At 36.4% G+C, this 19,267-nt stretch overlaps 1 protein-coding gene across 2 annotated transcripts in view; it reads left to right on the forward strand.

Moving 5' to 3' along the window:
* Positions 1-19,267, forward strand: part of TMEM117 (transmembrane protein 117) — a 467,289-nt gene that overhangs the window by 382,429 nt on the left and 65,593 nt on the right. For both annotated transcript variants that reach the window (XM_041736431.1, XM_041736432.1), the window contains one exon: positions 2,191-2,350. In XM_041736431.1, coding sequence (XP_041592365.1) covers positions 2,191-2,350 — 160 coding nt within the window. The remainder of the gene's footprint in view (positions 1-2,190; positions 2,351-19,267) is intronic.

Below are 19,267 nucleotides of genomic sequence, written 5' to 3' on the forward strand. Positions count from 1 at the left end.
GATTAGCACTGAGTAATGTATTGAATTGTTGAATCACTATATTATATACCTGAAACTAATATAACCCTATATAGTAATTATATTGGAATTTTAAAAAAAAGAGGCAGATCCAACTGGAATGTCACTTTGGACATTTACTCCTATCGTAATGCCTGACCCTTGGATGAAATTCTGGTGATAAAGAAGCCATCTCATGCTGATAAGGGTGAAAGTCATATTGAGGATAGAAGAGAAGGAAGATAAAAGGAACTTTGTTCTGATACTGTTGGGCCAATACACTATCCAGGGATTTCTTATTTCATGAAATGTATACATTTTTCACTTGCGTAAGAGAAAAAACAAAACAAAAAACACAATCAAATGGACTTAACGTGGAGAGAAATTTGTTTAAAACCCATAATTCTGGGGATCCCTGGGTGGCTCAGTGGTTTGGCGCCTGCCTTTGGCCCAGGGCACGATCTTGGAGTCCTGGGATCGAGTCCCGCATTGGGCTCCCAGCATGGAGCCTGCTTCTCCCTCTGCCTGTGTGTCTCTGTCTCTGTCTCTGCCTCTGCCTTTGTCTCTCTCTCTCTCTCTCTGTGTCTATCATGAATGAATGAATGAATAAATAAATAAATAAATAAATAAATAAATAAATACCATAATTCTTATGTTTGACTATATAATATTCACAGCTTTGTTCAGTTGAATCATAATAGTTATTTAGGATTTCTTCCATATTTAATTAACCCATTTAAATTTCTGGAAATGATGAAAGGTATTCTAAATGGTAGTAGATACAATCTGTAATTTATATTTTGGAGATCATGAATGAAATTCTTTTGACAGTTTGCAATTTTAATAAACAATTTTATTAAAAATTACGTCTTTCAAAAAAAATTAAATATATCTTTTCTATTTGTGGGGGTAGGAAATATAAGGAGGGGTTCATTATATTCATTATACCAAAGTAAAACTTGTTACAAATAAGTTAGTGTGAAAAAGCAAACCCAGTATTTAAGTTTAGAAAATTGTGCTTTGTTCAGTTGAAAAGAGATAGTCTAGGATAGTCTGTATTCTTCTTCTTCTTTTTTGTTGTATTAATTATCAGATATCAGAAGGCAAAAACCGTTGCTTAATTGCCAAAATGGGTATCTGTTCTTCTAAGGTATTATTTCACCTCCATATATTCTTTCATTTTTCTTTTCTTTTTTATTTCCTTTTTTCTTCCTTTTCTCTCTTTCTTTCTTGCAATTATTTTCAAAATATTTCCTCTTATTTATTTTCCTTTTTACAGTTTAGGCAAGATCAGGTACATTCAGGGTGGCATAGCTTTAGACTTCTTTTTACAATTCAAAACAATATCCAGATACCAATATAACTCTGAAAGCAGAGGCTTAACTACAGTATAGACAATTCTCTGGTAGATTAAATTTTTGCTGCCTACATTACAGATTTATTTTGTCAGTGTTAAAGGCTAATTTAAGGACTCTTGATTTTTATGTAAAGCTCAATTGTTACTATTTCTACAAATATTCATTGAATTCCATCTGATGTAATTATGAAGGATTTTATAGGGGTGACAAAGATAAGAGGTAAGCTCAGGCCCCTAGCATCTATCTTATAAGAAGGAATGGGTAATCAAACATGGTGTGATCTACGCCACAGGCCATCTATGACACAAATCATATGAGGTGAAATGGCTACACTGTTGGTGTGTAGAGATGGTTCTTCCATGGAGCTCCTCAGGCTATGAGGATGATGAGGGGATTGGTCTAACTATCCCTCTCTTTTATAGGACACTAATAGAATCCGAAGATTTGTTCATCATTCACCATCTCCTGTGCTCCTACAAATACACGTCTACTACCCTCAGTAAATGATGTACATGTAATGAGAGCTACGTGCTAATGCTCTCTTTGGGACACATATTGCACTAGCCAAGGCCATTTGTAATATTTTTATTGTTAATTATTTGTTCTATAATCATTATCTTAATGTTTGTAAGGGAAAATCTTGGGATGGATGCTATCCTACCGTTTGTTAATTGCTCCTGGAAGAAAGCACTTCATTTGCTTCTTTGTTCATCTTCATTTTGGTAAATATGCCTTGGCAAAGGGTGGACATTTAATACAGCGTAGATAACATCTACTCTTCACTGTCTCTATGATTATATCTAATGTTCTTTAATGAACATCTGGTTCCTTGCAGGACGGTTCTCTTTACTCTGACTTCTGTGGTTGTACTTGTCATTACAACTGACTGGATCAGCTGGGACAAGCTGAATCGGGGGTTTTTGCCCAGTGATGAAGTTTCCAGAGCATTCCTGGCTTCTTTCATCTTGGTCTTTGACCTCCTTATTGTAATGCAGGTAAGTGTTTTTGTATTTCCCTTCGATCACTAAAGCAGCTCTATGCTTTGTTCCAGTATAACAAACACTGTGTGTGCAGTGAAAGGCTCCATTAAGCTAGAGAAGTGCACAGTTTACAGTTGCTATCTGTAGGGTCTTCTCTGATCCTACTTTCAGCAGTTTTACTGGGAGGATATGCCAACCGGGCTTTTATGAAAGGAGCACCAAAAATTCATTGTATGAACATTGCAAGGTGGGCCCTGAGTAACCATACAGCATGGTGGTGTTTTCCGCCAACGCTTCTAAACAAGGCAAAACAACAACAAAAACCCCTGTCATTTAGTAAATGAAAAGCTGCAGAGATGAGGATGATATAAAGCCAGCAAAACACGGATAAGCAATTGCCGAAGCAAGTCAGGGTTTTATAGCAGTGGAAATAGAATGATGTAAAAATGCTTTTTCTGGTTATGGAAATTATCACTTTCTTTCAGTACTCACTAGAGATCATTCCATTTTCATGTAAACAATATTTCTGCCGTGCTCAGCAACAGACTATTGGTACAATAGCATTCCACTAACCAGTGCTACTCATGTAATCTGCTGTGAATGGTTTGGGGGTCTTAGGATCCAAAAATGGAGGAATATTCCTTTGTATGAAAGGCCAAAAGAAACATTAACTATTTCTTGGCACTTTATGTTGCTCATTAAATGTCCATTCATTTGCTAGACATTTCTTATCGGTTTTAGAAGGCAATTTTGGGTTTTCCCCTCCTGAGGCATTAGAAGTTACCAGAACAAAGGCCTCAATTGCTGAAGGGAAGGTAAACACCATTTTGTTCCAAATTTATGTGAGATTTCACAAGATAGCAGCTCAGTTTTCTCATTTCTAGAGGCAAAGAATGGCCTTTAAAAGTGATATTCTGTAGTATCTTAAAAGAGAATAATGGCTTGGTGTTTTTTTATGTTTTGTTTTGGGGTTTTTTGGCTATGTAATATAGCTCAGGCATTAGGTTCAAGATGATTTCTAGACTATATTGCTATTTCAGTGGATAACAATATAAAACATGATATCAATTTTAAAAATTATATAAAATTGAATGTCTCATCTAAAAATTGATGTGTTTCTTTTTTTTTTTCTGTGGCTAGTTTAGCACAGTGGAGAAAGTAAGAAAGCACTGGTGGGTTCCATATCTGTCTCTTATTTGCCTCCTCTGGATATTTATAAAATCAAATTTGTAACACTAATGCAATAATGTGTTATGCATTACTTGTTTAGAGGCTGTTTTTGTCTTCTTTCATCTAATACTCCTAAATGATTACTTCCTTATGTAAAATATCTGCTTTGGCCAAATGGCCTACTATACCTCTTTGAACCCATCATAGAATCAAAGGTATCAGTAGCCGAGTAGACCATTGTCTTTTTTTTTTTTTAATTTGTATATATGAGAGCATAAATTTTTTGATTTTGTACCACTATCCATCACCTTCTACCCTCTTTTATAACATTTTAATTATTGTTCTAATAAGGTCACAAAAATCAGGGATTTGAAGGAGGAAAATATAACATTACAATTTACAGGTATTATGGACTCGCTCAAAAAGTACTTAATAAGGAGGGATAGAAGAAAGGAAGGATAGTCAAGATTTATGTAGGCAGAGTCAGCAAGACTGGGAAGGGGAAGGCATTATAGATGAAGGAAATGACATGAAAATGTGGAGTCAGTAAAGTGCTGAAGTGTTCAGAGAGTGGCCAGACCCCCAGTTGATTGAATATGGAGAGTTCATGCTGGGGAATATATCCGTTTGGACCATTTTGGCTACAAGTAATAATAACCCCGCCAAGCTAGCTTTATCAAAGGGGGCATGTATTACTGCAGTATACGAATGTCTTATGAAAGAGAAGGAATGACAGTACATTTTAGGGACACATGAAAGCAGAGACCAAAGAGTACCAGGGAACCCAGACCTAGCTTTTATACTCCATCTCTCATCTTTTTTTTTTTTTTAACTCCTGTTTCCTTTCCTCTCTTACTGCAAAGCAGCATTTTCAGCATCCCAGTTCACATGGAAGAAAATGGCCATAGCCAACACTTCAGAGGGAGACTGTTCTCTAGTTGTTAGGTTTAATTCCAGATTCCTGGGGAAGGGATTGCAAGAATTAGATTGCACCCCATCTGTGAAATGATGAGGTGTGAGTCCACAGAAAAGCAGGGAGATGTTGGGCCTCCAAAGTCAAATTAATTGATGTCTGATATGAAGAAGAGTCCAAAAAGAAGCCCAAGAAAGAGGGCTCTTAATTCTTTTTCTCTCTCCTCCAGTGCTGAGTCAGCCAGGCAGGCCTGTGGATTTCTCTTTTGCTATGTCTCTTGTAGCTTAATCCTTCCTTCTTATTTCTCTACTTCTATTCAGTTTTGACTCTCCTCTATATTATTGTTAAATAATCTCCTATATAGAACCTTCTGCTTCCAGATGTCCCCTTGTCCCATACACACTATAAGGCTCAGCCTCATAAACTTCCAATCTGAAATGCCATGTTGTACTTGCCTCTTAGCCAAAGTGGCTCCTCGTTGTCCAAGAATAAAGTCCAGATTCTAAGAGTGTGCTTTCAGTGCTTTCCACATTCTGGCCCTGGGTTTTTGTTTCTTACATGTTTTTATGCTCTAGCTCTACCCCAGACCAAAGGACTGGTTGTGTGGCCCTTGACTACAGCACACTTATTCCAAGATATCTGGAAGCATCTTTTTCTCCCCAGATGTGTCTCTTTTTGCTCTGCTCATCCAGACCCTACCACTGAGGACTATTCCAATTCCCTCTCATGAAAACCATATAATCACTTCCTCCATGGAACTCCTGAAGCACTTTTTACCTGGACTACAAATCACCATTTCACTTTTTTCATACTCTATGGAGCAGGAACCATAGCTTATGATTGTATATCCCTGGAGTCTCCCTAACAGAGAGCCTTACATGGGCAGCAGTATGGCTGCTTGATGAGGATAAAGAAATGACATTTGAGCACTGCGTCTCATGCAAACTCTGCCCCCCTTTGGGAGCATCATGTTGAAATTTCAGGAACTAGTGTATGTGAGTTTAAGGAAGAGAGTGAATTTTAGGATGTAGAGCCTTGGAAGGCTTATATATTCAAGACATTTAAAAACATATAGTACAAATGTCCTGACAAGTCCAAAACTAAGTAAACTGTGATCTAATTCATTCCAGAATCACATATTTCAGACAAAAGAAAATAGAAAAATAGCAAAATTAGTGGGAATGGAGGGAACAGTTTTATTAGAAGATTTTCTCTCATTGGACTCATTTAAGTGATTTAAAAGCAATTGACCTTAGACTTTTCTAATACTAGAAAAATTCAACTTATACTATCAAAAGATATTTTAATGTTTAGTAAGAAAAAGAAAAGGAAAGAAAAGAAACCTTTAGAATATGGCATTACTCCTGTAAAGATTTTATATTAATAAAATTAGTAGGTCAATTCTGAAAACTTTTAGAGAAAGTATAATTATTTTTATGAATATTAAATAGGATTTTTCTACATTTATCATAAAAGTCATTTGTCATATCACATTTTTCTGTAGTTCTACTAAAGTCACTAGAACTAAAGCATAAATGGACGCCAATAAAATATAACATGTGACTCAGATAAATCACACATTTCTACAGACCATGAGAAGTAAATTATAAAAACACTTCTTTCTGAGGAAATCTTATCTAAATTTCTGTTTAATATTTATAATTTTACCATTTGATTTTTATATTCCTTTAGCTCATTGCATAAGTACTTAATTTGCAGTTACATCCCACCCATTCGTCTCTTGTTAGATTGAAGAAAAGATATATCTAAATTATATAAGAGTTAAAAAGATAATGTATTATAATCAAAGGAAAAAAAAGTGTTCTAGGAGTCCACCTGTTCAAAACAGAGATCATTGTAGACAGAATAGTAGGACAAAACTTCAAATAGAGATGAGAGTAGAAGGGCCGGCAGCTAGAATTTGAAAAGGCAAAACAATAAACAAGACAATTTTCTCCAGCTGGGAGGAGTATCATAATCATCACAATAAAAACTTTGTTTTGATCCATTAAATTCAGAAAACATTTATGAATTCTATTTTTGACTTGTTGAGGAACCTCCACACTGTTTTCTACAGTGGTTATACCGATTCACATTCCTATTGACAGTACATGAGAGTTCCTTTTTCTTCACATCCTCGCTGATACTTGTTATTCCTTCTTTTTTTTTATTTTAGCCATTCTGACATGTATAAGTGATATCTTTCTATGATTTTTATTTACATTTCCATGATGGTTATTGAAATAACCATAGAAATACCATATGATCCAATAATTCCAATACTAGATATTTATGCAAAGAAAATGAAAATGCTAGTTTGAAAAGATATATATAACTCTGTTTATTACAGATTATTTCCAATATCTAAGATATGGAAGCACCTCAAGTGTCCATCCATAGATGATAGATAAAGAAGGTGTGGTGTGTATATGGACTATTACTCAGCCATGAAAACAGATGAGACCTTGCCATTTGCAACATCATGAATAGACCTAAAGGGTATCATGCTAAGTGAAATAAGTCTGAGAAAGACAAATACCATACGGTTGCGTTTTATATGTGGAATCTAATAAACAAAACAAAGGAAAAGAAAAACAAAAAGTAGAATTAAACCTATAAATACAGAGAACAAACTGATGGTTGTCAGAAAGGAGAAGGTTGGGGATGGACAAAATTGGTAAAGGAGAGTGAGAGATACAGCCTTCTAGTTATAGAATGAATAAGTAACAGGAATAAAAAGTACAGCATAGGTAATATGATCATTGTAATATTGTAATAACATCGTATGGTGACAGATGGTAGCTATACTTGTGAAAAGCATAGTGTAATGTAGAGTTGTTGAATCACTATGTTGTGTTCGCGAAAGTAATGTAACATTGTGTGTCAGCTATATTCAAATAAAAAAAAATAGCCAAACTCATAGAAACAAAGAGTAGAATGGGAGTTGCCAGATGTTGAAGAAAATAGGGAGAGGTTGGCAAAAAGGTACAAACTTTCAGTTATAAGATGAATAAGTTCAGAGGATGTAATAATGTACAACATGATGACTATAGGTAAAAATACTGTCTTGTGTACTTGCAATTTGCTAAGAGGATAAATTATAAGCATTTTCATAAAAAAGTAACTACATGGGGTAATGGTTATGTTGGTTAACTTGATTGTGAGATTCATTTCACAATGTGTATATATATATTAAATCATGATGTTGTACAAATTAACTATATTATAATTATAACTATATTCAATTTTACCTCAATAAAGTTGGAAAAAATACTAAGTGATAAAGAATGTGACATAAAAAAAGCAAAACAAAACATTTACAAATTTATTCCTAGTGTGCATCACATCAGGTACTGGAGACACAGGACAGTGGGAAAGGAAATCAAATATCAATGATACAGTCCACATGGGTTTGTAATAACAAAGGATTTAATTCATAATTTAGTAGAATAAATAGGAATAGAAAAGTAAAGGCATTTTAGGAAAGTTGTCCTTAGAAGAATTTTTTTATTCAGGTAAAAAGCATATATTCCTGTCTTTGCCCCTTTTAAAATTCATCTCCCCTACCCTCCTAGGATCTAATTGATGTTATGAAGGCTTTAAAATAAAGGGATGTTCTGTTCATAAGATAACAAAAATTCTGTCCTTTTTAACTAGATAGGAAGAAAGAGAATGAGAGAAGAAAGAGAAAGGAAGAGAAGGAGGAGTTGAGGGATGGATATTGGGAAGGGAAGATGGGGAGGAGGAGGAGAGGTGTGGAACCAGAAAGATGGTGTATGACTTGAGGAGCCAGTAAAATTCTCCAGTGTGGATGGATAGGTGGAGACTGGACAGATTAAACAGTGGTTATGACCATGGAAACTGATGAAGTTCTATCTGTCGTTTAGTTTCCACGCATTCTTTGTCTCTCCTGAATGTTTTACACAACTGAACTCTAGGAATTAGTGTACGGAATATTAAAAGCTGTTGAGTTTTACACCTGGATCAGTGTAGTCTAGCATCAAGATAGCATCTGCTGAACAAAAGTGCTCAGGGGGCAGAGGAAACTGTGAGAAGATAAATTTCTTTATGAAATGACTTTATAGTTAAATATAGAAAGGTTTTGCCTTGAATGTCTTCTCTTTAGCTTCCTCTCCCCTAGAAGGTTTCTCTCATCATCTTCTGTGTGTGTATATCTTAGCTTTATGTACATAAATAGATACTAATATAAAATACTAATTTAAAGTGTAATATCTTTATATGCTTCAAGGAGATGAAAGAAGTTTTCTAGAAAAGAGGAAGATAGCTTCAAGGATTATATTTTGGTGAATCCTCACACTGTTGGTACATCTTTTCAACACTTCTTTTTCTTGTAATTTATCTACATACCTTCCTAGTACCTTCATACCTATGTACCTACATAATTCCTGTAACATGTGAGCTCCTCAAGGAACGAAGGCATGCTTTTTCAATTTTTTCATTCTCTCAGCTAGCTCATGTTCACTGCATTACAGTTTTACCATAAATATTTGCTGAATGAAAGAATAAATAACTGAGTGATCACAGCATTATTTCAGAAAAGCCAAATAACATGAGATTTTTCAAGAAGCAAAATGTTTACCAACAACAGGAGAATGAGCCATCAATAATATTGAATTAGGTCATTTTCACTGAATTATGATTTTATTATAATTAAATATCCAAATAAAAATCGGAATGAATTGCTCAGTTAAGTGTTAAAAAGGGCTCTTTGGTCTAGTTGAAAAGCACTTAGAGAAAGGTGATATTTCCTGAAAAGTAGTTCCTAATGCACTGAAAAAATAATTATGAAAATTGCATCCTACAAACATTTCACTTTGTAACATCCAAAATGTTTTTTTAGTTTCATGCATAGTTCTCAGAAGTAGATGGACGAGTTAAAAAAAAAAAAGACATTATGACTTTTGGTAGACCTTATTTTAAAACTCTAATCACCTGACTTCAGTAGGGCACTTCTTTTGAGGTCATAGCTGTTGAAAGTGGAATCAATCACTTTAGAACATAGGGCAGAGCAACAAGCATGAACCTATTTTAATTAAATAGCTACGGTGTTTTGACAAGTTGGCATATATTTTCTGGATAAGTTGTTCTGACTGATTTTGTTTATAGGCTACTTAGAAATAAAGGGCTGTTTAAATGTCTAGCTGCCAGTTTTAACATGTCCTTCAGCTTTGTGAATACTTCATATAACTTTTTCAAAATATTTTAAACTCTTCTTCAGAATTGTTTCACATCTTCATTTTTCTTACACAAAGGTTACACTCCGACTTGAAAACACAGGAATGGTAATTTCTGTAATAGGTCTCAAGTTATGCCATGGAATAAGGGATTAAATATTAAGTAATACCTGGATTAACCATAAATGCCTGCTCTCTTCATATATGCCTAAAAGGTTGAATCTTTGTCTTATTTACTGTCACTATTTTGTACTTCTGACATCATCTGATCTAGTGGAAAGACAGACTTTTCAAGGAATATCATGGAAGGGAATCTTAATATACTATTTATTAGTAGTCCCAGTGACTAGCCTCCAAAGAGTTGATAGACTTCTTACGGTAAGTCATGTCTACACAGCATGAGGGAATCCAGCCAAGTGGGCAGTCTGCAGGAGGTGCCAGAGAACAAGTCTTGGCAGGTGACCTATGGTATCAAGAAAATATGGCAGAAGGTAACAGGTAAGCTGGAAGCACAGGGATTACCAGGCAGACAAATTTTAGGATCCAGTCATGGGTACTGTAGTGACAAACGCACTCACTTGAAAATGAAACTAATAGTCTGGTTAACATATGATATAGATCACAGTTTTGAAACAGACAGTAATTTCTATGAGAGATTATTGTGAGTGGGAGAGATCACTCAAGTCTTTAAGGATAATGTGAGAAGAATGTAGCTTGAAGGAATTATAAGATTTGGTTAAGCAAGTGGAAAATAGAGACATTCAAGTTTCATCCCAATTTAAATGCTTCAGTCCCTGAGGTATTTTTTTAAAGAGAGCTAGAACATGATTAGAAAACTGGCAAAAGATAAATTCTATACTGTTGCACATGAGCAGTAATTTTTTCAAAGCTATGTGGAGGTTAGCAAGATATAACTCCTTCAAACTTATATTTTTCTACTGGGTATACCATTGTTTTCAGGTGCCATGGAATTATTAGTACCTAATCATCACCTTGAAAGAATGTTCCTGCCCTAACCTTTACCCCAAGCTCTGTGTGTGGATCATGGTTGGCCCTGGAAGTCATGTGTAGCAGTTACCACTTGTCATTGCACCACTTGTATATGAAAAAAAAAGTGCAACGTGGAAGACACATTCCACCATTTTATCAGGTTCCCAGCACCTCCGGGGTAGTTTTTAAGTCAGAGTGGTTATTCCTCAGGTCAGAATTGTATAGGTGATGCTAAATATAAGCCCAACCAACAGACATTCATGCCAAATATCCCGTTCCCAGATGAGATGGGCTAATACTTTGTACCAAGTCTATTTTTCTAAAATATTTACTTATTTTTTGAGATGGAGAGAGTAGAGGGGCAGAAGGAGAGGGGGAGAGCTCCAAGCAGATTCTGCACTGAGTGCAGCACTCAGTCTCATAACCCTGAGATCATGACCTGAGCCAAAATCAAGAGTCAGATGCTTAATGGACTGCACCAGCCAGGTGCCCCACTTTGTAGCTATTCATAATGGAATATCAGGAATAGGAGATATTTCCATGAGCTCTTGTATTAAGTGGTTAAGATACAATGATAAAGCTGAAGAACAAGTTAAAAAAGAAATGTTGCAGGCAGTGAGAAATCATGGAAGCCAGAACATTCATTTTAAACTGATGCCTAAAATAAGAAAGGAAGAGCAGCTATTTTTAGACAGATAAGTTTAGTACTATTTCAGAATCACAGAATTTTAGAATAGGAGGACAATTTTGGGTCATATGATCACATCCTGATTTTACAACTGAAGCCGAGAAAGATTTTGTAATTTGCTTGAGGTCACTGTGAGTCAGTGGCTGGGCCCATTCTAGATCCTAGGTCTTCCAAATCCTAACTCACTACCCTGACAGGTAGTTTTTGAGAGGCTGATTCACTCTGGAGTGGGACAAGCAACAGGAGCTTTGGGGAAATGTGTGACAAGTGGCTCAAAGTCTGGCCCTGTGTACGTTAAACTAAGGATTGGGTCCATTACTAGAAGACCATAGAATCTTCCATGGTAGAAATGAGAACAAGCTACTAGGAAGGGCAGTGTGCTTTACTGGAAACACACTGAACTAAAAAGAAGGCAAGATGGAAGGAGAGATGGAAACAGAAAATAAAAATAAAAGGCTATTAATCATTGAGCACTTAGTATATGCTGAGTACTGCCCTGGATGCTTAGATACACTGTGTATTATTTAATCTTATCAACCTCTCTACAAGATTGATATTCTTATCTTTAATTTTTAAAATGAGGAAAATAATAGTTTTCCACAGTATGGAGTCTGGATTCAGCATAATAAAGATAGAAAAACAGTACTGTCTGACTCCAAAGCCCATATTTTTCCTTTACCTTGTAGAATTGTTGTGTATATGAAATTAAATAATATATGCAATGACCACAAAGAAGCCCTTTATAGGTGGCAGGATGCTGAGTGAATGATGGGAACACTTTTGCCATAGACTAGAACCAAAACTCTATTTCTTAATGGCAGTGGAACCGAGGTTAAGTCACTTCATCTCTAGGAATCCATACTCTCATCTATAGCATGACAGTTTTCATGACCCACATTACAGGATTTTTATGACAGTTAAATTAAAAATGCAGTTGAAGTATGATATTTTCATATATCTAAATTACATTATTTGGATAGAAGAAAACAAATTAATTTAGTGGGAAAAAGTGTCAAGAGTTTTGCTTTGAATTACAATGAATCATTCAAGGTTCTTTTGATTTTAGCTAAGGAGAACTATAATAACGTGATAATGGAGTCTGAGTAATGCACTTCAGCCATAATCTGCTAATAAAGATATACACTAAAGGGGCGATTCCCTTCCTTACCTGACCAGAAGAATCACCAATACTCCTACAAAACTGTGAATTCTCTCTCTATAGGAGCCTTCTCAGAAGTTTCTGGTTAGTAAGTGTGCAGCGGTACCTGGGAATTCCTTGGCATTACAGATGATTCTTGTGGCCATGCATTACAATCCACTGTGTGCTGGTTAACAATGCAGATTTTTGGGTCTTCCTTTTAGATCTAGCGGTATCAGAATCATGGGGGAATTTGATTTGTGAATATGAATCTTTATTTAGCCCAAGTGCAATTTCTCTGAAACTCACTATTCTAAGGTAATACGCCGGTAATAAGTGAATGTTTGCTATTACTTTGATTCAGATGGTTATACATTAAAGAACCCCAAGAAAATTACCAATTGCCAGATGGTACTTGGAATTTATTACATTTGATGAAGTATGGGGAGTTGTTCAGAATCATGCATTTTGCCTATAAAACCACATCATTCCTGTGGTGCATATTGTGAAAAGCTGAACAATTAAAACCAAATATGTACCCGGTGCATTTTTGTCTATTTTTTGATGGAAATATATTTTATAAATATTTCTTTGCAGAAAAATGTATTTATGTCTGAGATACTTATCACTTATTCAATCTCTGTTAGATTTCAGTAGCCGAGTACTGAACATTTATTTGCAAGTTGAATAAGATCTAAAATATAAGAATAGCATGGCACCAAAGAGGAATATAGGTCTCTGTCTTATAACAAATATGTGTCTGGGAAAAAATTAAAATCAGTTATTTATAAACCTTGTCATTCCTGCCTGAGCCTTCTGAAAATGGTGCCAAGAAATGTTCTTTTTTTTTTTTTTTAGATTTTATTTATTTATTTGACAGAAAGAGAGGGAGAGCAGCAGAAGGAGAGGGAGAAGCAGGCTTCCCACTGACCAGGGAGCCCAGTGTGGAGCTCAATCTCAGGACCTTGGGATCATGACCTAAGCCGAAGGCAGACACTTAACCATCTGAGCCATCCAGGCAACCCGTCCTTTTGTTTTGTTTTGTTTTTAAATGAATAGAATGATAGATCTGTATGCAAAATGAAAAAAACTCAGGGACCTAGGAGAGATACCTGCCCATGAAATTGGACATACTGTCCAATGTATGTAATGGGGAGAAAAAAGAGAGAAGACACAAAGGTGACAGCTGCCACAGCTAATAGAACTTGAGAGACAGGTGTTTTTTGAGAAGTTTTGCTCTATCATATGCAACATTATATTCTACATCCAACTTCCTAAGAAAATGTCAGCTTAAAAAAAATTATCCAGTCTTTTTGGCATTATTTGCCTTCAGTCCTATCCTCCTCTTTTAATTGAAGATGGGTTTCTGGGTGCGAATCAGGGGAAGGACAAGGTCGTGGAGGCCAAGGTACATTCTGATTACACAGTTATGAAAATTAGTGGGTCCTTACATGTAATGATTGTGTGTGTGGAATAAAGTCTGGTGGAAGCATTCACTTGATCTTATTACTACTTCTTACCATTCTAGTTCTTTACTAGCTCAAAACCAAACTATGTATCTCTTTCTTTTCAATCTGATTTGTCAACCCCCCGCTTCCTCTAACTCCCCTTTAAATATCAGTATCCCCTAAGGGTCTGCCCTGTTCTCCTTTATCTTTTCTTCCACTATCATGACTTCAAGTCCTCCTTATAGGCTAATCTTTCTCAAGTCCAAATGCCTCTGCTGAATTTCATACCTGGATATTTAACTGCCAACTGGCTGTCTCTGCCTAGATGGTCCATGGGCTTCTCTGGTTCACCATGTTTAAAACCAGCTTGTCATGACTTTTATGCCCTTGGTCACTCAAGCCAAAAACCTGGGACATATCCAAGATTTCTCTCTCTCTCATCTGTCTAGCAGTCAATTGTCAGGCTTATACATTCTTCTTGCTAAGTGTCTCTTGAGTCTGTTCCTCCTTTAGACCCTAATAGCTTCTACCTGGTTCAGGTTACCATCAGCTTTTACTTATATGACTATAATACCTTTTCTCTTCTTTTAGTCTTACCTCATTTGTCCAGAGTAATTCTTATAATATACAAATCTAATCCTCAAAATTCTTCAGAGAGAAAGTCCTTTGTGTGCCACACTAGCCATGCTGTTATCCAGCCCATGGCTAGCCACCAGCCTCTTCCTGGCCATCGTCTTCCCTTCCCTTCTCTACACCTACCCCTTATGTCTTATACTCCATTAAAATTTGAAATACCTGTTGGGAGATCCCTGGGTGGTGCAGCGGTTTAGTGCCTGCCCTTGGCCCAGGGCGCGATCCTGGAGACCCGGGATCGAATCCCACGTCGGGCTCCCGGTGCGTGGAGCCTGCTTCTCCCTCTGCCTATGTCCCTGCCTCTCTCTCTCTCTTTCTCTCTCTCTCTCTGACTATCATAAATAAATAAAAATTTAAAAAATAAAAATAAAAAAAATGAAATACCTGTTGGTTAAAGTCATAATGCCTTTCTTCATGGTGTAGGCGTTTGCACTGGCAGTAATTGGGTTTCTCGTCAGTGCATGTGTTGGCTCTCCTTGGCCATCACTCAGCCTCTAGCCTAAATGCTACCCTCTCTATGAAGCCTCAGCTTCCTCTTTCAGACAAACTTAAGTGCTTCTTTTCTTATACATTCGTAACAATGTTTATCAATGTCCATTATGGTTATTCTCCTGCTGCATTGCATTTGTTTGTTTGCAGATATATAACCATCTCACTGAAAAATTGTAAGACTTGGAAAGTTCAAGTCAAATACAGAGAATATTCAACAGATGTTGATTAAACTTAGGCCAGCACCGAGACCAGTACCTGACAAATCACTGGGACTCCACAATCATATTTTACATGGAAGATTTTATAATATTCCCAGATGGGAGCAATTTCATTTTTTAGGCTATGGGGTCCATGTACCTATATGAGCTACTTATTAAAAATGTTCTATGTGAGAATCATATTCATACCAATCAGACATTGCAAAGTTTGTTTTTTAGAGGACTTATTAAGGTCCTGTTGACATTACAAAATGTATGAAATGAATTTGGTATAGGCTCCAGAAATTTTATCATGAAATTCAATTTTCTTTATACTTTGTAAAGCACAAGCATCACAGACCCAGGGTAGAATTTTGTTCTGACTCTTGTATGTTCTAGCTTTTCCTTGAGCCTAGTTTTTGCTCAAGTAAACTCTTCCAGGGACCCCGGGGTGGCTCTCTGGTTGAGCATCTGCCTTTAGCTCAGGTCATGGTCCCAGGGTCCTGGGATCGAGTCCCACATCGGGCTCTGGGAGGGGAGCCTGCTTCTCTCTCTACCTGTGTCTCTGCCTCTCTCTATGTGTGTCTCATGGATAAATAAATAAAATCTTAAAAAAAAAAGTAAACTCTTCCAATTGAAACTGGTGTCTCCTTGACTGCATTAGTGTGCCTCTTATGGACAGATGCCAAGGAGGTTCAAAGGGTGGTAAAACTTGGGGCTATGATTCCTCCTCCCTATACTGTGAAATGGGATAAGAAAATTCTGATTGCCAAGTCATGAGGAAGAAATTCTGAGCATGGCAGACCATGATGTATTTTTCTTAACTACCTGGAAGAAAGAACAAAGTAAAAATATTACAACAGAGCTTTGGCTTCCCTTGTCACCACCTACTAAGAGAGATGATGACTCCCATCAGAAGTGCTTCCTTCTTAAAGGAGAAACAGAGGACTGTAATCACTGACTTCATGTTAGGAGTAAACGATTCTATTATTATGGGGAAGACTGAATAATCAAAACTTTTTAAAAGCCAATAATCTTAAATTCAGTCCTATAGAATCTGCAATGCTTTATTAATTTATAAAAATAACAACCATCTCTTTTCAAATGCAAACTACTCAATATTAATGACACTTCTGCATTACATGTCTTCATATAGAATCACTCAAGGGCTCAAGCCTAGTAGCAAATGTGCCTTTAGGTATGTATTTACTGTGTCTTTATACTAAAATAATAAAAAGTTATAGTTTCTTTTGCTGAAGACAGGAAGAATATTTGTAGGGCTTAACAATGTAAGTGAAAAAACTGGAAACAGGGACTATCACAAAATGAGATTTTCTACAATCTCGAGCCATATGACCTGGGAAGATAATGAACTATAACAAGAGCATAATGTGATTAGAATAAAATGAGTGATTTATATCAGACAAGGCTTGTCATAGAGAAGGCACTGAAGTTATCACTCTTTCGCATGGTCCAGGCGTTCAGTCTGCGTTTGCATAGTTAGTAGCTCTGAAACATTTTCTATTTGACCTCCAGGATTCTCAATTCAATGTGTATTTTGTGAGATTGACCCAATGAGGCAAATATTTAAATGAATAATGGAACTTTTAAAAATCATTGATTCCCAGAGATCTGGCGTGTTTAGGCACCCTCACTCTTTCTGTTCAGATTCATGGAAGGCTTCATCTTGATGTGAAAATGGCTTTCTGATCCCTCATCTCTCGGCTAGAATAAATATGAATAAATTTTATGAAAAATAGAATAAATAAATCCAATATGTTTTTGAATGTTTTAGAAAACTATTCCCATCTCTGAATAGACTGTAACTTGCTTATGAGGTCAGAAAGAGTAGATCATCACCACCAAACTTGAGGGGCAAGAGCCAGTGTAAATATTCTTTCTTTTGAAATATGTTTTCAAGCTATGCTATATAAAAAGGAACCTTCCAATCTAATTGGTGTACAACTACTGTCCCATGATGCACAGTAACTTACAGGGACTTTTTTAAAAAAAGATTTTACTATTTATTCATGAGAGACACACAGAGAGAAGCAGAGACACAGGGAGAGGGAGAAGCAGGCTCCTTGCGGGTACCCTGATGTGGTCCTCAATCCCAGGACCCCGGCATCACAACCTGGGCTGAAAACAAATGCTCAACCACTGAGCCACTCATGTGTCCCCCTACAGGGACATTTTAGTGTCAACCTGCCAGGTTGTAACTGTATATACATCACCGACAGTGACTGAAGATACCTGGTGTGGTAGGGAGAATGAACAAAATATCCCCCACAAAACATCCACATCTGAATCGCTGGAACCTGCAGACAAGTAAAGTTACATGGCAAAGGGAAATTAAGGTTGCTAGTCAGCTGACCCTAAAATATGGAGATTATCCTGAAATTTCCAGGAGGACCCAATGTAATTACAAGGATCTTGAAGAGAGGAAGAGAGAGGCAGAGGAGGACAAGAGGTGGCAGCATGAGAAGGCTGGCTTTGAAGGTAGACCAAGAGGGCCAAAAGTTAAGAAGTGCAGGTGACATCTAGAATCACAAAACACTCTCTCTTTGAGCCTCCAGAAGGAATCCAGCCACCCTGCCAACCCCTTGATTTTAGCTCAGTGAGACCCATTTTGAACATCTGACCCCTAGAACTGAGAGCATAAATTTGGAGTCTAAAACTCTAAGTTGGTGGTAATTTGTTACAGCAGTCATGGGTAACTAATACATTCAACTTCCTCTACATCTTTGCTGACATGGGCTATTATTGACCTTTTACCTCTTTTCTAGCCCAACAGTCAAAAATCTCTTATTGGTTGGGGTGCCTGGGTGGTTCAGTTGGTTAAGTGTCTGCCTTTGGCTGGGTAATGATCTCAGGGTTCTGGAATCGAGACCCACCTCTGGGTCTGCACTCAGCAGGGAGTTTGCTTGTCTCTCTGCCCCCCCCCCCCCGCCTCCAATAAATGAAAAAAAATATTTAAAGAAATATCTTATTGGTCTTTAATTTTTCATTTTTAGTTAAGTTGAGCTTATTTCCTCCTGCTAGATCCTTGATGAATATTAAAACTTCTTTATGAACATCCAGTTTATGGATTGACCTGTTTTATTATTGAAGTTTTAGGGTTTTTTTTTTCCTTACCCTTTTGTTTGACCATTAAGTATCATTTCTGCTTTTGATGTCTAACACATTAAGAAAAGAACCTGCTAAGTTTTTAGCCAGGAATTTGTGATGATTTCTTATAGAAATAAAGCAGCTTTTCAACATTGCTGGAGATGATCACATGCTTCCTTTTAGTATGTTTTCTACTTTAAACTATTAATGTAATAAACTATGAGAATAGGCTTCTTACCTTGACCCATTCTGACATCACTAGAGTATATCCCGCTTTGTGGCAGTTCATTATTACTTAATAAACTGCTGAATTCAATTTTGCTTGCATATTTATGAAAGAGATGCGAATATCCTTTTTTTCCTGCTAATTTCTGTGATGGTTGTGTTAGTCCTATAAATGAGTTGAAAGCCTCTGTCTTTGCTGTGTTCTGTAATCATTTCAATATATGGGAGCTATTTGTGGAACTCTCTGCATGCAAGAGGTTGTTACACATCCTCTTTCCCTACCTCATTTTATATTATGTCAGTAAATTCAAAAGTATTTAGAAAGAGAAGGAAAATAAATATATTACCTCAAACTGCTATTTTGAGGTTGCGACTCCTCTTATCTTTTTAAAATCAGAGAGTTTTTGCATCCATAAATCATTCCTGTAATTATAGAAGGAAAAGGAGAAACATAGGAAAGTTTCTCCCTGTAGAGTTGTTAGCAGCATAGCTTCTGGTGGCCTGTAATTTCGTTAGATTTCCTTTCTTGTGGTGTTCGATTGGTGTTTCTATTACCATCATTATCATTATCATGATTATGCCTTATACGGTACCCAGTTTTACACTATACCAAATTATAAATATATTGTTAATTCATCTTTTAGGTTGTCCACTTGCACTCTATTAAAACAAGTGTGCAGGATAAAAGAAGTCATGGCCCTATGTTATTTTACTGTGATCAGAACATTTAATCAG

Source organism: Vulpes lagopus, chromosome 21 (genome assembly GCF_018345385.1).
Source record: "Vulpes lagopus strain Blue_001 chromosome 21, ASM1834538v1, whole genome shotgun sequence".
Taxonomy (NCBI): Eukaryota; Metazoa; Chordata; class Mammalia; order Carnivora; family Canidae; genus Vulpes; species Vulpes lagopus.